Source organism: Coptis chinensis, chromosome 6 (genome assembly GCF_015680905.1).
Source record: "Coptis chinensis isolate HL-2020 chromosome 6, ASM1568090v1, whole genome shotgun sequence".
Taxonomy (NCBI): domain Eukaryota; kingdom Viridiplantae; phylum Streptophyta; class Magnoliopsida; order Ranunculales; family Ranunculaceae; genus Coptis; species Coptis chinensis.
The window spans coordinates 5,543,294-5,560,751 of record NC_141461.1 but is presented as its reverse complement, the minus strand read 5'-3'; the positions used below and the strand labels follow the sequence as shown (position 1 = coordinate 5,560,751).

Sequence of the window (17,458 nt, the reverse complement as noted above, 5' to 3'; positions counted from 1 at the left end):
CTACTCTTGATTCAATTCCTTTGACACCTTCCACCAAAGATTGGCTTCACGCTTCGCCCTATCCCAACAATATTCCAACAATCCCATCTAAGAGCTTCACCAACTTCGGCTATCCGGGAATTCAGCAAAGAAAGCAAAGCACCGGGGAAGTCAATTAGTAGTAGGAAGTGTTCGAGGGCCCTCGCTCTCGGAAATCCACTAAGAGATGCATTCTTGGCTCACCAATCAATCACTACTATAAAAAAAAAAATCCATGATACCATAAAGAAAAAGTTACACAACGAAGGTCTTTGCGGGATAAGGAGAATAAGTCTTTGGGTACAAGTACCGGTGCCATAAAGAAATGTCACTAAAGTCAAGAGCTATCACACGAACCAAAGAACCTCTATCTTCTTATGTCGCTTGCAACTCGAGGGTTTCGATTGACTTCACTTTTTCCAGAATAGCTAATCCCATGGAACCAAACCCTCCGAATCGCATAAAAGGAAATTATTTATGAACCAATTCCAGATAAAGATAAAGTTTTAGTTTCTATTTGAAATCCAGTAAATGCTTTCAAATCAGATTTCGCTTTCCAAACCCTAAATACTCAAGAAATTAGGCTTATAAGAACTGGGGTTCTCGAAAAACCAAAGCTTCAACATTAATTCAATTAAATATGACAAGTGAAACCCCAATTAGCGAAAATATCAAAAAGATGGTATTTGTAGAATTGCCTTACAGAAGAACACAAAAGATATAATTTTTTACCTTTGTATATCGAAATAAAAAGAGGCGCGTCCGTCCTCCACCCATAAATCCCAACGATTTAATAATAACTCTAATTCATCCAGTCACAAAGTGGGAGTGGCAGATCTTCTCGTTGGTTTGAAGTGCAGTTTCGAGCTATGTCTTTCTAAATTTTTCTTGTGTTTTAGATAATATATGATAAGGTGGACCTTTACCTACGGCTCTTGACAGCATAACAAGATCTAAAGCCGTTCACACATGTATCCCACGGTTGAAACCATAGCAACAGCCACGGCTAAAAGTGTCGCTTAATAGTGGCTATGAGTTCCAAAATAGTGCTATGGACCTTTGAAGCAAGATGGCGGCACCAACATCTGTTGGTTATTTAGCTAGGGTAATTAGCCGTGGGTAAAAATACCGGGCTTCCATGGCAAAAATCCCATTTTCTTGTAGTGCTAACTCGTTCTCAAACCGAAATCTGAAATCCAATTAAAACCTTAATTGGATTTTCCTCACGAAAATAAAAACCTTAATTTTCCAAACCCTAAAAAGAAAAGAATAATTGAAGAAGAAGAAGGAAAGTAAAAACTAACAAAAGAAGAAAAAAAAAAACTTACCTTCGTTTTAGATGAAGAAGTACTGGTTTGAGCCAACCACTTCCCTCCTTTGAAAGTGAGAGAGAGGAGTGCGGGATTGGTTTTATACTGTTTCTTATTTTTCAATTTTTTTTCTTTTTTATTTTATTTCTGACGATATCCATATGTTAGTCAACCGTGACAAATTAATTCGATAATTATCTAAAATTTAAGTAACATATAAAGTACATGCTAACACTTTATAAACGTTAATAATTGTGTCACGGTTAAAAAACGTTACAAGTGAAAAAAAATGAGAGCGTTACAAAAATTACCCTTTTGGTGTAGTGGGGAATCCAATTTGAATGAGTTTAGATCTTTTGTGTTTTTTTTTTTTTTCGCGATATTTGACTATTTGGCATAAAGTCATAAACCACGGTAGAAAGTGAAAAATTTATATACCACTGTTTATGTTTAAGGTAGTGGGGATGTGAAGTATTCTCATGTTGAAAAAAAAACTAACCATGGTATATGGCCCAACTTATCCCACGGTTTTCATGTAACTGTGGCATATACTAGTAAACCAATGACCAAAGAAATTTCCGCCATGGTATATAAGTATTTCCCACGGTTTTTGGAAGAACCGTGGTATAAACGTTCTTATTGACCGTGGTATATGTGTCATTCTTTAGTAGTGTTCCTTGAATGTGGCGGGATTTACCCAAGGTATTCATTGAATGTATCATGAATGACCTATTGGTGTTATGATGGGTATTCCTTGAATGTGGCAGGAATGACCCAAGGTATTCATTGAATGTGCCATGAATGACCTATTAGTGTAATGATAAGTGGTATTTCCAAATATGAGGGACAAACTATGTTTCATCAATTAGACTTTAATGTCTTAAATAAGGTTTGATTATGAATGGAAATTTGACTGGCTGAAATAAATCATTTTATTGTGATGTCTAACTCTGTTTTGCAGGAGGGTAGGATCTATTAATCTTTTCTGCAGGGACGTAAATATCCTACCCTAAAACGACGTGATGGCTTAAAGGTAAGGTGTATCAAACTCATATTTAAATTAAGTTATTATATGTGTATTAAATAAGTGGAATGTAAGTGGTATTTATATTGTGAGTTAATTTGGAAAATGAGAATAATGGGTACGGTTATATGAGTTTCTTGGAAATGTATATTGGGATTGAAATCTTACTTGGGAAGAAACTACATGCCGTTTTGAGAAAACGGAACTAATTTGTCTTCCAAGTTGAAATGATTGAAATAGATTTTATTGGTGAATGAAGAGTTGTTCTTTCGGTTTTAATTTGATCTCATTTTTCTATATCATGTTTAGTAATGGGTTATTAGGGTTTCGTTTCATCCTGGGTTTTCAGAATATGGAATAGGGTGAGGATAGTTCCCTATTTTAATTTTCTGGAAATTTGGGGTGTGACATTTCCCTAATAATATCCCAATACTTTTGAAAAAAAAAACCCCTAAAATCCATCCGGACCAGGGGCCTTAAGAGTTCCTATACGTTTCACAGTGTTCCAAATCTCTGCGTCAGTAGGGGATTCAATGAGATTAAGATTTTCACAGAGAGTGATACAAGGTTTGAAAAGGCTAAGAAGGTTTACATTTGGAAGAGGTTTATCAAAAGTAAAAATAGTTCGAAAATAGTCATTAACATTTGCACCCACCACTTTTTCGTCAGTATGCCAATTCCCTGCATCATCTTTTAGTTTTTCTATCTTATTCTTCCTTCGCCTATAAACAGTGGAGAGATGAAAAAATCGTGTGTTTCTGCCTCTTTCTTTAATCCAATTGAATCCTGCCTTTTGTTGCCAAAATCTTTTTTCTTTTTCTAGTAACTTTTGAAGTTGCTGCGTCAGTTCTTCAGCTTTGTAATAGTTCGTTGCATCATTCATATTACCATAGCAAACAAGCTCCAACTCCTTTCAAACCTTTTTTATCTGTTGTGTGATAATCTCAAACACTTTCACATTCCATTTCTGCAATTTGGTACTTGTGTTCTTCATCTTATAATGGACATTTAAAGCAGGAGAACCAACCGATTTCTCTTTCCAAGCTGAGTCTATTGTGGCCTTGCAAGTAAGGTCCATAGTCCACATATCAAAAAAACGGAAAGGTTTCTTTGAGTTGGTTGTGGTGCCTGATAGTTTAATAGAGAGGTATAAATGATAGAGGTAATAGGAATGTTTTGTACTAAGGCATGGGGAAATAATTCAAACCATTCCGCATTTACAAGTGTTCGGTCTAAACGTTGAAGGATATAATCACCAAACAAACGATGGTTAGACCAGGTGTAGTTCGATTGAGTTGAGTTCATCACAAGTCATATATTATATTATATAATCCATTGCAACAAAATGTCCAAAGGTTAATACGAGTAAAAAGTCATTAGGGTTTCCTGTACATGCATAAAAAAATGGAAAAGGAAAAAGTTTTCAACTTCCTTTTTAAGCTAAGCATTAGCTACTCGAGCACCTCTAGTAATATATATACACAGTACAGCTTCTTCGATTCATTTAATTAAGAGAAAAAATTGTATGATTTAGCAGAAAGAGCAATTTCTCGAGCATCTTCAATGGGGGATAAGACCATGATCAAGCATCCAATAATAATTGCAATATGAATATGTAACAACACACAAAAAAACAAACATATGTCAATGCCAACAACATACTACAAGGAAATTCTACCTTCAACAACTACCATTTTAACAAATTAATATATACGCCATTAAATCATCACTAGCTTTCGAACCCGTCCTACGAACAGGGGTCACTATATTAAATTATTCTTAAATTATTATGAAAAATATTTGTAACTATGCACAGTTATAAGATATATAAATGTTATATTGATCACACATCCAAATTTCTTGTAACGTGAAAACCCCATACTCTATAAAAAGATAGAGTACAAGTTTGATAAAATCTTTCGACTTCTATTTGTTGTTACATAATAGAAGTTTGATTAAATTTTTGTTAGAATGTCTAATAAGGCAAAGATCATACTTAAGCTACTTGAATACCAAGTCATTCCCAATCATACGAAAATAGATATATATGATAAACACTATTTTAAATACAAAAATATACTTGTCGAACATTCCAATTACATATAATACAACTATGTTTTTAGGTTAGTTCAACGCAATTGTATCTAATTTTTTGATTTCCCGGTAATTATTCATTAAGGTTAGTTCAATGCATTTGCATTCATTCTAATTTCCCCTTAATTATATTTTGAGTTAGTTCAATGCAGTTGCATCCAGTTTTCAATTTCTCTTTAATTATTATTTTTAGTTAGTTCAATGCATTTGCCTCCAGTTTCCGATTTCATGTTAATTATTCTTTGAGATTAGTTCGATGCATTTGTATCTAGTTTTTGACTTCACATTAACTATTCTTTGAGGTTAGTTCCATGCAAAAAATAATAATAAATAAATAAATAAATAGGGTTAGTTCATTTAATGCATTTGCATCCAATTTATGAGAATTCCCGATGATTTTCTTTAGGTTAGTTTAATGCAATTTCTTCCAGTTCTTGATTTCTCGTTAGTACTCTTTGAGAGTTAGGTCAATGCAATTGCATACAATTTCTGATTTCATGTTGATTATTATTTGAGTTTAGCTAAACGCAATTGCATCTAGTTTCAGATTTCTCGTTGATTATTTTTTGAGATTAGTTCAATGCAGTTGCATACTTGCATCCGATTTTCGATTTCCCGTTAATTATTTTTTAGGTTAGTTTAGTGCAGTTGCATCAAGTTTCCGATTTTCCTTTAATTATTCTTTCGGGTTAATTCAAAGAATTTGCACCCAATTTTTTATTTCCCGTTAACTATTATTTGAGGTTAGTTCAATATATTTGTATCCAGTTTTCAATTTCCCGTTAATTAATTATTATTTGTGGTTAGTTTAACGTATTAGTATTCCGTTTCCGATTTCTCATTAATTATTTTTTGAGGTTTGTTTGTTCGATTTATATCAAGTTTTGATTTCCCATTAATTATTCTTTTAGGTTAGTTCGTTGTGTTTGCATCCAGTATCCGATTTCTCGTTTTAAGGTTAGTTTAATGCATTTGCATACAGTCATGATTTATAGGTTAATTATTATTATCTAAAGTTAGTTCAATACACTTGCATTCAATTTCTAATGTCCTATTAATTATTATTTGAGGTTAGGTCAATGCATTTGCATCCAGTTTTCGATTTCTCGTTAATTGTTATTTGTGGTTAGTTCGATGCATTTGTATCTAATTTCTGATTTCACGTTAATTATTCTTTGGGGTTAGTTCTATGCAAAGAAAAAAAAAAGGTTAGTTCCATGCAATTTCATCTAATTTTTTATTTTCCGTTAATTATTTTTTGAGGTTAATTCAATGCATTTGCATCTAGTTTTTGTTTTCCTGTAAATTATTATTCGAGTTTAGTTCAATGGATTTGCATCCAATTTTCAACTTTCTTTGAGGTTAGTTTGATGCACTTGCATCCAATTTCCAATTTTCCATTGATTATTCTTTGAGGTTAGTTCAATGCATTTGCATCCAAACCAATTTTTCGTTAATTATTTTTTGAGCTTACTTCAATGCAGTTGCGTCTAGTTTTAGATTTTCCGTTATTTATTATTTGAGGTTGGTTCAATGCAGTTACATTCATTTTTGAATATCCCGTTCTATATTCTTTGTGGTTGGTTCAATGCATTTGCATTTAGTTTTCGATTTCTCGTTAATTATTATTTGAGGTTAGTTCCATGCAAAAATAAAATGTTAGTTTCATCCAATTACTGATTCCCTTTAATTATTCTTTAAGGTTAGTTCAATACATTTGTGACCAGATTGAACCCGATTTCCAATTAATTATTTTTAGATATTAGTTCAATGCATTTGCATCCAGTTTCCGATTTTACGTTAATTATTTTTTGAGGTTAGTTAAATGCATTTGCATCAAGTTTTCAATTGCCCGATAAATATTATTTGAAGTTAGTTCAATGCAGTTACATCCAATTTCTAATTTCCTGTGAGTAATATTTTGAGGTTAGTTTAATACAATGGCATCCAGTTTCCGATTTCCTTTTAATTATTTTTTGAGGTTAATTCAATGCATTTGCTTATAGATTTCGAATTCCCGTTAATTATTTTTCGAGATTAGTTAAATGTAGTTGCTTCAAGTTTTCGATATTTTGTTAATTATTCTTTGACGTTAGTTCAATGAATTTGCTTACAATTTTTGATTTCCCGTTAATTGTTCTCTGAGGTTAGTTTATTGTGTTTGTATCCAGTTTCCAATTTTTTATTAATTAGGTTAGTTCAATGCAGTTGCATCTAGTTTCTGATTTCCCGTTAATTGTTTTTTTAGGTTAGTTTGTTGCATTTGCATTCAATTTCCGATTTCCCGTTAATTAGGTTAGTTCAATGCATTTGCATCCAGTTTCCGATTTCCCATTAATTATTATTTGATGTTAGTTTAGGTTAGTTCAATGCATTTACATACAATTTTTAATTTCTCATTAATTATTTTTTGAGGTTCACTGCAATTCCATCCAGTTTACGATTTTATGTTAATTATTCTTTGAGGTTACATAGTTCAATGCATTTGCATCCAGTTTCCAATTTTTCATTAATTTTTTTTTTAGGTTATTTCAGTGTAGTTGCATCTAGTTTTCGATTTTTAGTTAATTATTCTTTGATATTAGTTACCAATTTTCTAATTTTAACTTAATTATTTTTTTAGGTTAGTTCAATGTCTCGCGTCACAAATCTTAGTATGATTAAAACCTTGTAAGTAAACACTCAAAATAAATCAAACCCCTTTGTAAGACACTTCTTAGAACTTGAAACTTTTTGTGGTTATAGAGGGACTCTAAAATAGCAATAAGTGTCATAGCTCTAGACTCTAGCTATACTCTTCTCATATGTTTTACTAATAAGAATTATACAAATGGCATCATAAAACACCAAACTACTTTTGATATATATATATATATATATATATATATATATATATATATATATATATATATATTAATCAAAAGTAGTTTGGACTTGAATGAAATTACCCAGCATAAGATCCAATGAAAGCTCCACCTTCTAGGTTTGTGGATGATAAGCCACATCATACAAGGAATCTTGCGTGAACAACATATTATGCGTCATTTATATGACAATTATGAGGGCAATTCTAGTGAGTTGTGACGGTATAAATAACTTTTAATTTGGAAATTTCAACTCGACCACGTTTCGTCAAAGGCTATATTAATAAAACTCTGGCAATTGGGAGAATAGAGTTGCAAATAAGGAAATTGGCATTCACACTCACGAAATATGATATTGGTGCAAACACCAGCCCTCCAAAGAATCCTAACAACCCACCAAAGAAAGGGATGCACATTCCAACACATGCTGTGAAAACTGTAAAATATAACACGCAACATAGCTTAGAGCATCTTTAGCAGTGATATCAACCTAGCATCAAACACCAAATCGACCAATATTTGGTTCCAGGTTTGGTGTTGTATCAAATCACTCACGCGGTTTAAAACCGCGTGGGCTTGGGCTGCTAAATGGGCTTCTATGGCGCGGTTTTGCCAAAACCGCACAGTTTTCCTAAAACCGCGTGCTCTCAATTACAACAATGGGCAAAAAACGGCTATATCTTTCTAACCCTATAAATTGAAACATTCACCCCATATTTTTACACTCACTTCTTTTCTCTACTCTCTACTCTTTACTCTCTATTCTTAAAACAACAATGAGTCAAGAACCAAAATCAAAATCAAGAGGGGCTTCATGGATACAAGAAGAAGATATTGCTCTCACCAATAGTTGGCTACAAGTTAGTCAAGATGGTGTAGTAGGAAATGAGCAAAAGTCGAACGATTTTTGGGCTAGAATTCTAAATGCATTTCATGCAAATTTAGGAAGAATGATCGAACGCAACTTGACGGGTATGAAACACCGTTGGTCTATTATTCAAGCTAATATCAACAAGTTTCATGCTATTCTTTCTAAAATTCAAACATCTCCTTCAAGTGTCTATAATGACAATATGATGGTAAGTATTGACTTTTTATTTGTTATTTTGATTAACAAATATATTTTTCAATTCTAATTTAGTTTTTGCTTAATTGGTAGGTTGAGGAAGCAATAAGTGAATATGTGATGCATAATGGGGTTTGGAAGTGGATGCAATGCTATAATATGGTGAAAGACTCACCCAAATGGAAGAGGCTATAGTTGAGAAATGATTTGCATCCCACCAAAAAGTCGAAGTCAAACAGTGGGGAAGGAGGTTCATCAATTCCAATATCAACTGCGACAACTCAATCAATGGATTATGATCCACACCAAGTTCATGGTCTTGATGATAAACCTCTTGGAAAGAAAGAAGACAAAAAAAGAATGCAAAAAGAGAAAGAATAAGGTGATTCTAAAGTGGAGGAATCCGCTAAGAAACTTGATGATTTTCTGATGGAACTTTCTATAACCACCAAAGAAGGCTATGAATTGGAAGCTCAAAGACAGTTGAAGAAAGATGAGATGGAATTCGAAAAACTTCAATTGAAGAAAAATTCGATGGATTGGAAGCTTCAAATCCAAAAAGAAAAACTTCAATTGAAGAAAGATGCGCTCCGAGTTCGAGAAGATGAAAATGATGCGAAAATATTAGGAATGAAATTAGAAGGATTACCCGAAGACGAGCGTGAAATTTGGCAACTCAAAAGGGCAGAAATTTTACAAAAAATAAATAATCGACTTGGCAATATCACTGGTAGTAGTCAAAGTAGTGCATAGTCTAAATTTGAGTTTATATGTCTTTTAATTTGAGTTTGTATGTTTTTTAATTTGAGTATTTTAGTTTGTCTTTTAATTTATGTCTTTTAATTAATGACGTACTTTAATTTAAGTTTGTATTTTAATTTTAATTAGAATGTACTTTAATTGAATATTTTCTTTTAATTTAAAGTTGATACTTTTTATCATTCTAAATAAAATTTGTATTTTCAAAATTCTCATATACAGAAATCCTTTCATAAAACCACAAATACATAGAAATAAACTTGGAACACAAATACATAGAAATTGAAACGATAAATAAATACAAAGTCTAAATGAAGTGCAAATAAAAATAGAAAACCTACTCCACAAATTCGACCAAGTCATTCTTCAATCTATCATGAACAACTTTTGAACGAACCCTCTCGACGCCAGATTCCCAACGAGATAGAACAAAGTGGCGTTCATCTTCAGGAGCACCTTCTCTACTTGGTATTTCCAAATCAGGAATATACTGCGGGATATCCGTTTCGCGTTCATCTTCCACAATCATATTGTGTAAATGTTGTGAATATATAAGTGCGGAAACAACGTTACCCACAACAAACGGATCAATCCTACACAACGATCGATCCTTCACACTAGACAAGACTTCAACACCCTCCAAGCAATATCCCAACACTTCTCAATATCAAATAACAAGCATATAAAGTAAAACAATTAATGCAAAAGAGAACCAACCACAAGACAAGGATATATCGTGGTTCGGCAATTTGCCTACGTCCACACTAGCGAGATCCAAGCTTTACTACAAGTCCGGAGTAACAAATTACAAGTCTCTCAATTCACTCACAAAGAATGAACACTCAACTCACAAAGAATTGTTCTCTTGTAATCACTCTCTTTCTTGTTTTTGGAAAAGTTAGGTTTTCCAAAAAACTGATTTTGTTTTTATACTAAAACAAAAAAAATGTGATTATCTTTGAACAAAATCATTCGCCAAACATACTTGGAACTCGGCTGGTCTTTGAGTCTTGGAATCGATCGGTGAAAAAAAAAACCTTTTTTCTCTACATTCTCCACCTCGGTGAGGTTTTAACACATAAAACCGGGAACACATCCAAATCAAGAACACATCCATCCGAACTTCGCAGTCAACCGCCTCGAAGGGCCATGCCCACAAAGGGCCACCCACAAAAGTGTCTTGCTCACAAAAGCCACCCACAAATTGTGTCAACAAAATGTCATGCTCACCAAGAGCCACCTACAAAGAGTGTCATGCTCACAAAGAGCCACCCACAAAGAGTGTCATGCTCACCAAGAGCCACCCACAAAAAGAGTGTCATGCTCACAAAAACCCACAAAGAGTGTCATGCTCACCAAGAGCCACCCACAAAGAGTGTCTTGCTCACAAAGAGCCACCCACAAAGAGTGTCGCTCACAAAGAGCCATCTCCCCACAGAGTCATGCTCACAAAGAGCAATCACGCCCTAAAAGGGCCATTATAAAGGCATCAAAATGAGCCTCCACCATTTGTGGAGTACCTCCAACAATGTTGGAACTCAACTCCATAGAGAATTCTACAACAAAAAACCTGTTGCCTTAGGCAATGAAACAAATTGCCAAGTACAAAACTTGTCACGAGCCTCCACCATTTTGACCAATCTCAGAATGAGCATCTCTAACGCCTTCCTTGAAGCTATCCGGTTCATCATCCGCAATATTCGGTGTCGTGAGCAACCGAGTCCGGTTGACCAAATAACTTGTTTCACACTTTCTTTGGCTTTGATCTAGCCAAAGTTTGATAACTCTACTTCTTGTTGAATAGTTCTTTACTAAGAACCTTGTTTAGCATCAAGGTGGCTTCTATCTCAATCATTGAGATTGTATAGAATCACCCTATTTCAGCCTTCTCCGGCCGCTAAAAAATAGTACCGAAGTCTCATCAAAGGTAACCTCTCACGACGGGGAACTTGTGGTTCTCTAGACACCATAACTCCGTATCCCCTTTCCTCCCTTTTGCATAGCCCAAGAATATTGCTTTCTTAGCTTTAGAATCAAGTTTACTATCATTCATGTGGTAGTAAGCACTAGATCCAAAACACTCGCAAAGTACCATAATCATTTGGTTTCCCCGCCCACATCATAAGGTGTTTTGCATCTATCGCCGGAACCGGTGATCTATTATACAAGTAACTTTGAGGAACTCTTTTGCCAAGATTGGCATTGGAAAGCAAACACCTAGCTTTTTCAAGCGGCGTGCGATTCATTCTTTAACCCATTCTGGCGTGGCGTGCCCATCGTTTTGTCGATTGTGCAATTATCACAAAATTTGGAAAGATAGGTATACTCGGTACCATTGTCGACCGTAAAGTCTTCACCTTCCTATCGCGTGCGATTCTCAACCCTTGCCTTCCACTTCTTAAAATGTCTCCGAAAACTTCATCCTTGGACTTCAAGATATATACCCACACATAGCGTGTATAATCATCGATGAAAGAGACATAATACCGGTTACCTCCCTTAGAAGCCAAAACATCCGTATGCACATAATCCGGGATGCCTCGCGTCTTGTGCTTGCTTGTACCGAACTTGACTGCAGACCGCTTGCCATAGACACAATTCATGAGAATTCCATACTTGGTTTCTCCAAGTCTTTTCGGAAACAACTTAGACAATCCCTTTTGGCTTAGCATATGCCACAATTTTGTGCACTTAATCATCACTACATGTACCCATGCTATATCACCTAATGTACTACCCAACAAAGTATACAAGTTTCCATGTCTTTGACCCTTCATAATGACTAGAGAGCCACTAAGGATCTTTAGGACTCCACCATGTCCCACAAAATTGTGGCCTTTGGAATCAAGGTACCAAGAGAAATAAGGTTCTTCTTTAACTCGTGAACATGTCTCACATCGGTTAAAGTCCTCACTACACCATCATGCATCTTGACCCTTTATAGTTCCAATCCCAACCGTCTTACAAGCAACGTCATTGCCCATCAAAGCGGAACCTCCACTCAAGTTCTCATAGGTAGCAAACCAATTTTGGACACGTGTGGTAGGAACACCGAATCAAGAATCCACGTATCGGTCATGTGTGGTCGCGTCTTTGTAGACACCGAAAACTTACATCATGCAAGACTTGCTTCACTAACATCCTCATTCTCAAACTTACCACTCATCTTGTTACTCTTTTTGGGTAGAGCAATCGGATAGATAATGCCCTTTAAAAAGATGTAGTACATGTTTTAAAAGGCTTTTCGAACTACCCTTCCACTTTGGAAGTCATCTCATTCGACATCACCCTCGCCATCTTTTCTTTTGCTTCTTTATCAAACTTCTCTACTTTAAAAGCATTTGACATCTTGGGAGCCCTTTTCAAGTCACACACAATAACCCAAAAAATTATCTCACTCGGAATTTTATCGAACACCTTGTCTACATAAATTTCGAAAGCACTATGGTTCTTTACCAAAACTCAAAATCCTAGGTTAGGTATACCTCGCTCTAATACCAATTGTTGTGAATATATAAGTGCGAAACAACGTTACCCACAACAAACGGATCAAAAACAAGACTTCAACACCTCCAAGCAATATCCCAACACTTCTCAATATCAAATAACAAGCATATCGTAAAACAATTAATGCAAAAGAGAACCAACCACAAGACCAAGGATATACGGTTTTGTAATTTGTTGATCCAAGCTTTACTACTAGTCATAAAGGTCACAAAGAATTGTTCTCTTGTAATCACTCTCTTTCTTGTTTTTGGAAAAGTTACAAAACAATTTTGTTTTTTATACTAAAACAAAAATCGCGATTACTATATGCGGGCCAACAAACAAAAGACACGGCGTGCGCCCTTTTGAGACGCCAAAATGTCAAAAGGAGTGTATTGTAGTGGACGAAGACTTTTGGGCGCCAGGAGTGTAACCGTGAAAAAAAACCCTTTTTCTACAAAAAATAACAATCCCTCATCAATTAGCCATGTTCTCCAAAACCATTGGCTAAAATTGCGTAATATAAACGGCTCTATGTCTTTTCAACTTCTTGCTTCTTTGCAAAATGTTTGTCTTGTGCAATAGTCGGTTTAGCAATTGTTTGAATCAAGGTGGCATAATTATGATAAATACCGTCAGTCAAGTAATAGCCCATATCATAATGATGGTCATTCACAGTGTAGTTACAAGGAATAGCTTCATCATTGATTATATCATCAAATGAGGTAGAGCAATAGCCACTAATTTGCGAGTTTTAACTGCAGTGTTATCATTTGAAGAGCTCGAGCTCGATGAAGAATCAGAAGAAGATAAATGATCCATTGAAAAAATCTTCAAGAGTTTTGGTAGTTTTTTTTTTTTGCTCAAGGAAATGAGTTTAGATGAGAAGGAACATGAAAAATGAAAAAAACATCGCAAAACCGAGAGTTAAATGGTTATAGCGGTTCCTGAAAAACCGGCGGTTTTGCAAAAAAACACCGTAAGATTATGGAGCGGTTTTGGCAAAACCCGTGGCCTATATGTTCAAATAATGTTGCTCTTAAAGTCGCTTGGTGTTTTTTTGGTTCAAAATTTTGGTGTTTTTTTGGTTGCTCTGCTAAAGATGCTCTTAGTACCAATCCAATGTCATATACTAATAATAATGCTTCACAAGTTATTTATCCTCAATGGAACAATTTTAATACTTTAACAAACAAATCAAGGGGTCGCAACAGATGGAGTTATCGACATGACCTACGATTTGTAATTTGTTGTAATCATAAGGTTTGTAAAATTTTGAATTTTTATAGGCACAAATACAAAACAACTAATACTCTTACCTACATATGCACTGCGTGCGATGAGACGAAGACGATGTCCAGGAGTGTATTGTAGTTTTTGTACAAGGTAACACTCAATTGCATCAAATATTGGCATTGCAAAAACCTACAACCAAAGAAGGAAATAGATTAGCTTTTTAAACATCATATCATGCGATTTTCTCTTTTAAGACTTGCGTAAGAAAATTGCCTGATAGCTTCCTAGAACATGAAAAAACACCATTAGATTAGCTATTGAAATAAAAAAAGGAGGTCGCTCTAAGGACACAAGAACATCATCTTGAACTAGATCACCAAATGCCCAGAACCCAGAGAGAGCAACAGGGTAATAACAAAATGCAACAATGAGATATGCCACAACGACCCCTCGCCACATTGGTTTACTAGAAGGCCTGCTAGGCGTGGACGGAATTGTCCCGAGACCATTGAAAACGTCGAATATGATATCTGCAGTTGAATGACCTCGAACTCCATAACGGGGATACTGATGATGTTGTGTTCCCTTTAAAATGGATGTCACAAATGCTATCCCTGAATAGCTATAGACCAGCAACACATAATGTATAAAAACTTATTTAAGTTGTAAGTTGAAAGAGTTGAAATGATCAGAAATGAAGGGGGATCGGAAAAAATCACCTGAAAGACATCACTGCAGCAAGTATCGAAATCAACTTTAATGAGTTGAAATTCGGGGTCTGAGATATGATCAACTGTAAAGCGCCGAAAAACAATATAAAATATGTTTGCCTGACAGGTTTCAGTCCTGAAAATGCCAAATCGATGGACTTCTTCAGAGACTTTCCACCCGTCACCATATATACTATGTTTGTGGCTACTTGAACAGTTGTTTGCTGAGGCATAACAATCCAATATCCACGTTTTGGACCAAATGCATGTTGCCCCAGTTCAGGATAACGATCATACCGCTTTCCTGGTTGCACTTCATGCAATTCAACAAGTTGCCACAACGAAAACAATGTGATCAACCATGAAAGAGTAATAGCAATTATTCCAGGAACCCTACAAGATTTGACAATTATCACTATATATATTGTTAGAATGCATGACTTCTAATAAGGATCTCACCCTATCAAATCCACAGACTGCGTTGATCCTTGTATTCAGAAAATATATATAGCACTTACAAAATCGACAACACAATCAATTTAATTCTATTGAGATATTACTAGGCCGGTTTGAAAAAATTTCATTTTAGAGCAAGACACCAAGTTGAATGTGAAATCAAATTTAGCAAGTCTACCATTATCCAAGAGTCTACAATAAATCACAGACAAGCCACGTGATTTAAAATTTTCAAATATAATCTCTATTTTATATGAAAATTAAAATACAAGGAAGAATTAACATCCAAGCTGTGACATGGCATATGGTAAGCCCAATACCCCTGCACCTACCATAGCACTCACATTGTGGAATGTTTTTTTTTTTATATAAGTAAATTTTATTCAGTTGGTTGCACAGTGTGGTACAAGTGTGTGAGAAACTCACTTACAATTTACAAGGTGCAAAACCAATGTACAAGCAGACTAGATATCTCCTAAGATCTCTTAGCAAAACCCAATACCATAAAGCTCTTCTCAAAGAGAAATTACGCCCCAAACGAGGACCTGTAGGCCCCAAGATTCCACCCTATCACACTAGCAACAATGTTATTGCTAGGGGTGCACCTAGTTAGTCAACATGATCAGCTTCATGTTCCTTCTCTAAGATAGACTGAAGCCCCACAGTTTGTTCATTCCCATAGCTCTTAATGTTATTCCCATGTATTTCCCTGAGAAGCTTTTCAAGGCCCATTCTTCCCAATCCAGGTGTTATTTCCAAGTTGGTTGCCAATGGCATGACCATGTATTTGATCCAATCATGAGAGTCGTCAGTATTTTGACACTTGTACACTCTTTTCGCAATATCACCAACGCTCTCTTCATTAAGACTTTCATCGTACAAACTCCAATCGCAATCTTCTGATACAGTATTGTCAAAAGAGGCACTCCCAAAATGACTGGCTTCTTGGATTCGCGGTGAATGAAGTTGATATAATGAAAGGGATGAAGGCCCTGGGTTTGATGTAGCTTTCTTAGTCTTGCTCTGGTTATCTTTTGAACTATGCCTCACCTTACCATTACGGACTCTGAAAGCACTAAATTGTCTGCTCAAAAAGTGCCCCCCCCCCCCCATATACCTGCCAAGTCTTTTTTCCTATGTCTATCATAGACTTTTTTTCTTTTCTTTTGGGCTTCACCGATTATACCCGAACTGACGGCCCTATCCTGAAAGACACCTAAATATGTGTTTTGGGCCTCCAAAGTTTGAGTACGCACCACTTCTGGAACAGGAGCATGTGAACACTGACCCCTCACAAACTGTGTTATAAACCTCGACCCCATTGTTGGCAGGTTCCCAATAAACCATTGTGGAATGTCGAGTACCACCATTTGGCTTTGCGAGAAGCCGTTATCGGTAGCCAATCCTCCAAGTTATTCTCTTGGCTTCTCCTTTCTCCAGTTTCTATTGTGTTTTCACCATTTTCCTATACGAGGCATTGCAACAAGAACAAAATAAAACAAATAAATGCGAAGACTGTTTAGCTAGTTCATATATATAGTGAGTGAAAATCGATCAGAAAAGTTATACAATGCATAATTTGTTTAGTATTAGTGAGGCGCGTAATTTAGTACATGCAAATACCCGCCTAATTTAGTACATGCAAATACGCCAGTAGCTTAATTTGGGTTGATAAATGACGTGAATCGTGATGCAAAAACAGTTAAATTAAGGTGAAGAATTAAGAATTCTTGACTTGAACGAATATAGCAATGCAATTTTTTTTTATTATTATTTTGAAATAGTTATGGGATTGAGGCACACTCCTACCTGTTGATTAAACTTCAAAGAGTTACATACCTCTCCAAGAGTATGATCATTAGAGGAAGAATTCTGACTACAATAATAATAGGCTCGAAGCCTTACAATCATGAGAAACTCATGAAAATAACCCACTCGAGTACATACACACAAAACTTAACAACATAAAAACATCTAATTCACCATTAGGATCAAATGAATTTACGTCTTCAAAATGAAGTAAAAATCAAGTTAAAAACACACCATGGACTGAGCATAGAGCATCAGGGGATTCTATGTTAGTCATACTTTCTTGTCTTCAAAATGTCCACTTAATTAGCAAGTGAACTAAGCCACTTCCGTTGGACTAGTAGTCTAGTAATAAATAGTGGAGAATGTGAAACAGTTAAACTACCATGTTAAAGATCCCAAGTTTTTGGAGGGGTGTTGAAATTGTCAAAGAGAGTCAGTCTGCACGGTTTGTTGTGACTTGTGACATAATAAAATTGATGCCGCTCATTTCTGACATTGTTGACTTGTAGAATGTTGAGATTTGTAGAAAATCGGTAAATATCGTAACATTACATGAAATTTCAACTGAAACTTGGAAAATGTGATAATAATAGTTTAATAAACCAGCCAATCAAATTGTTCAG

The 17,458-nt window shown here is 35.3% G+C and overlaps 1 protein-coding gene across 1 annotated transcript; it reads right to left on the bottom strand.

Annotated features, from left to right (window-relative positions):
- Window positions 1-400: 400 nt before the first annotated feature.
- On the bottom strand, window positions 401-16,934 carry LOC147491021 (lysine histidine transporter-like 5). Its single transcript, XM_086567163.1, has 9 exons — window positions 16,863-16,934; window positions 16,379-16,488; window positions 15,307-15,377; window positions 14,577-14,961; window positions 14,131-14,479; window positions 13,941-14,046; window positions 7,655-7,746; window positions 7,395-7,463; window positions 401-3,959 (listed from the first exon to the last, which is right to left on the bottom strand). The coding sequence occupies exons 1-9, from the start codon at window positions 16,932-16,934 to the stop codon at window positions 3,861-3,863; spliced, it is 1,353 nt and encodes a 450-aa protein (XP_086423289.1). The 3' UTR covers window positions 401-3,860.
- Window positions 16,935-17,458: the final 524 nt, after the last annotated feature.

Bases quoted from the DNA above. Each gene is read 5' to 3' on its own strand.
- LOC147491021 (XM_086567163.1), bottom strand. From the start codon at position 16,934: ATGATTGTAAGGCTTCGAGCCTATTATTATTGTAGTCAGAATTCTTCC. The intron at 14,962-15,306 runs GTTAATTCTTCC...TCAAATCTTGTA, and splicing joins TGCCATGTCACAGCTTGGAT to GGGTTCCTGGAATAATTGCT. The intron at 7,464-7,654 runs GTGAGTGTGAAT...TGTTCACGCAAG, and splicing joins TTGCACCAATATCATATTTC to ATTCCTTGTATGATGTGGCT.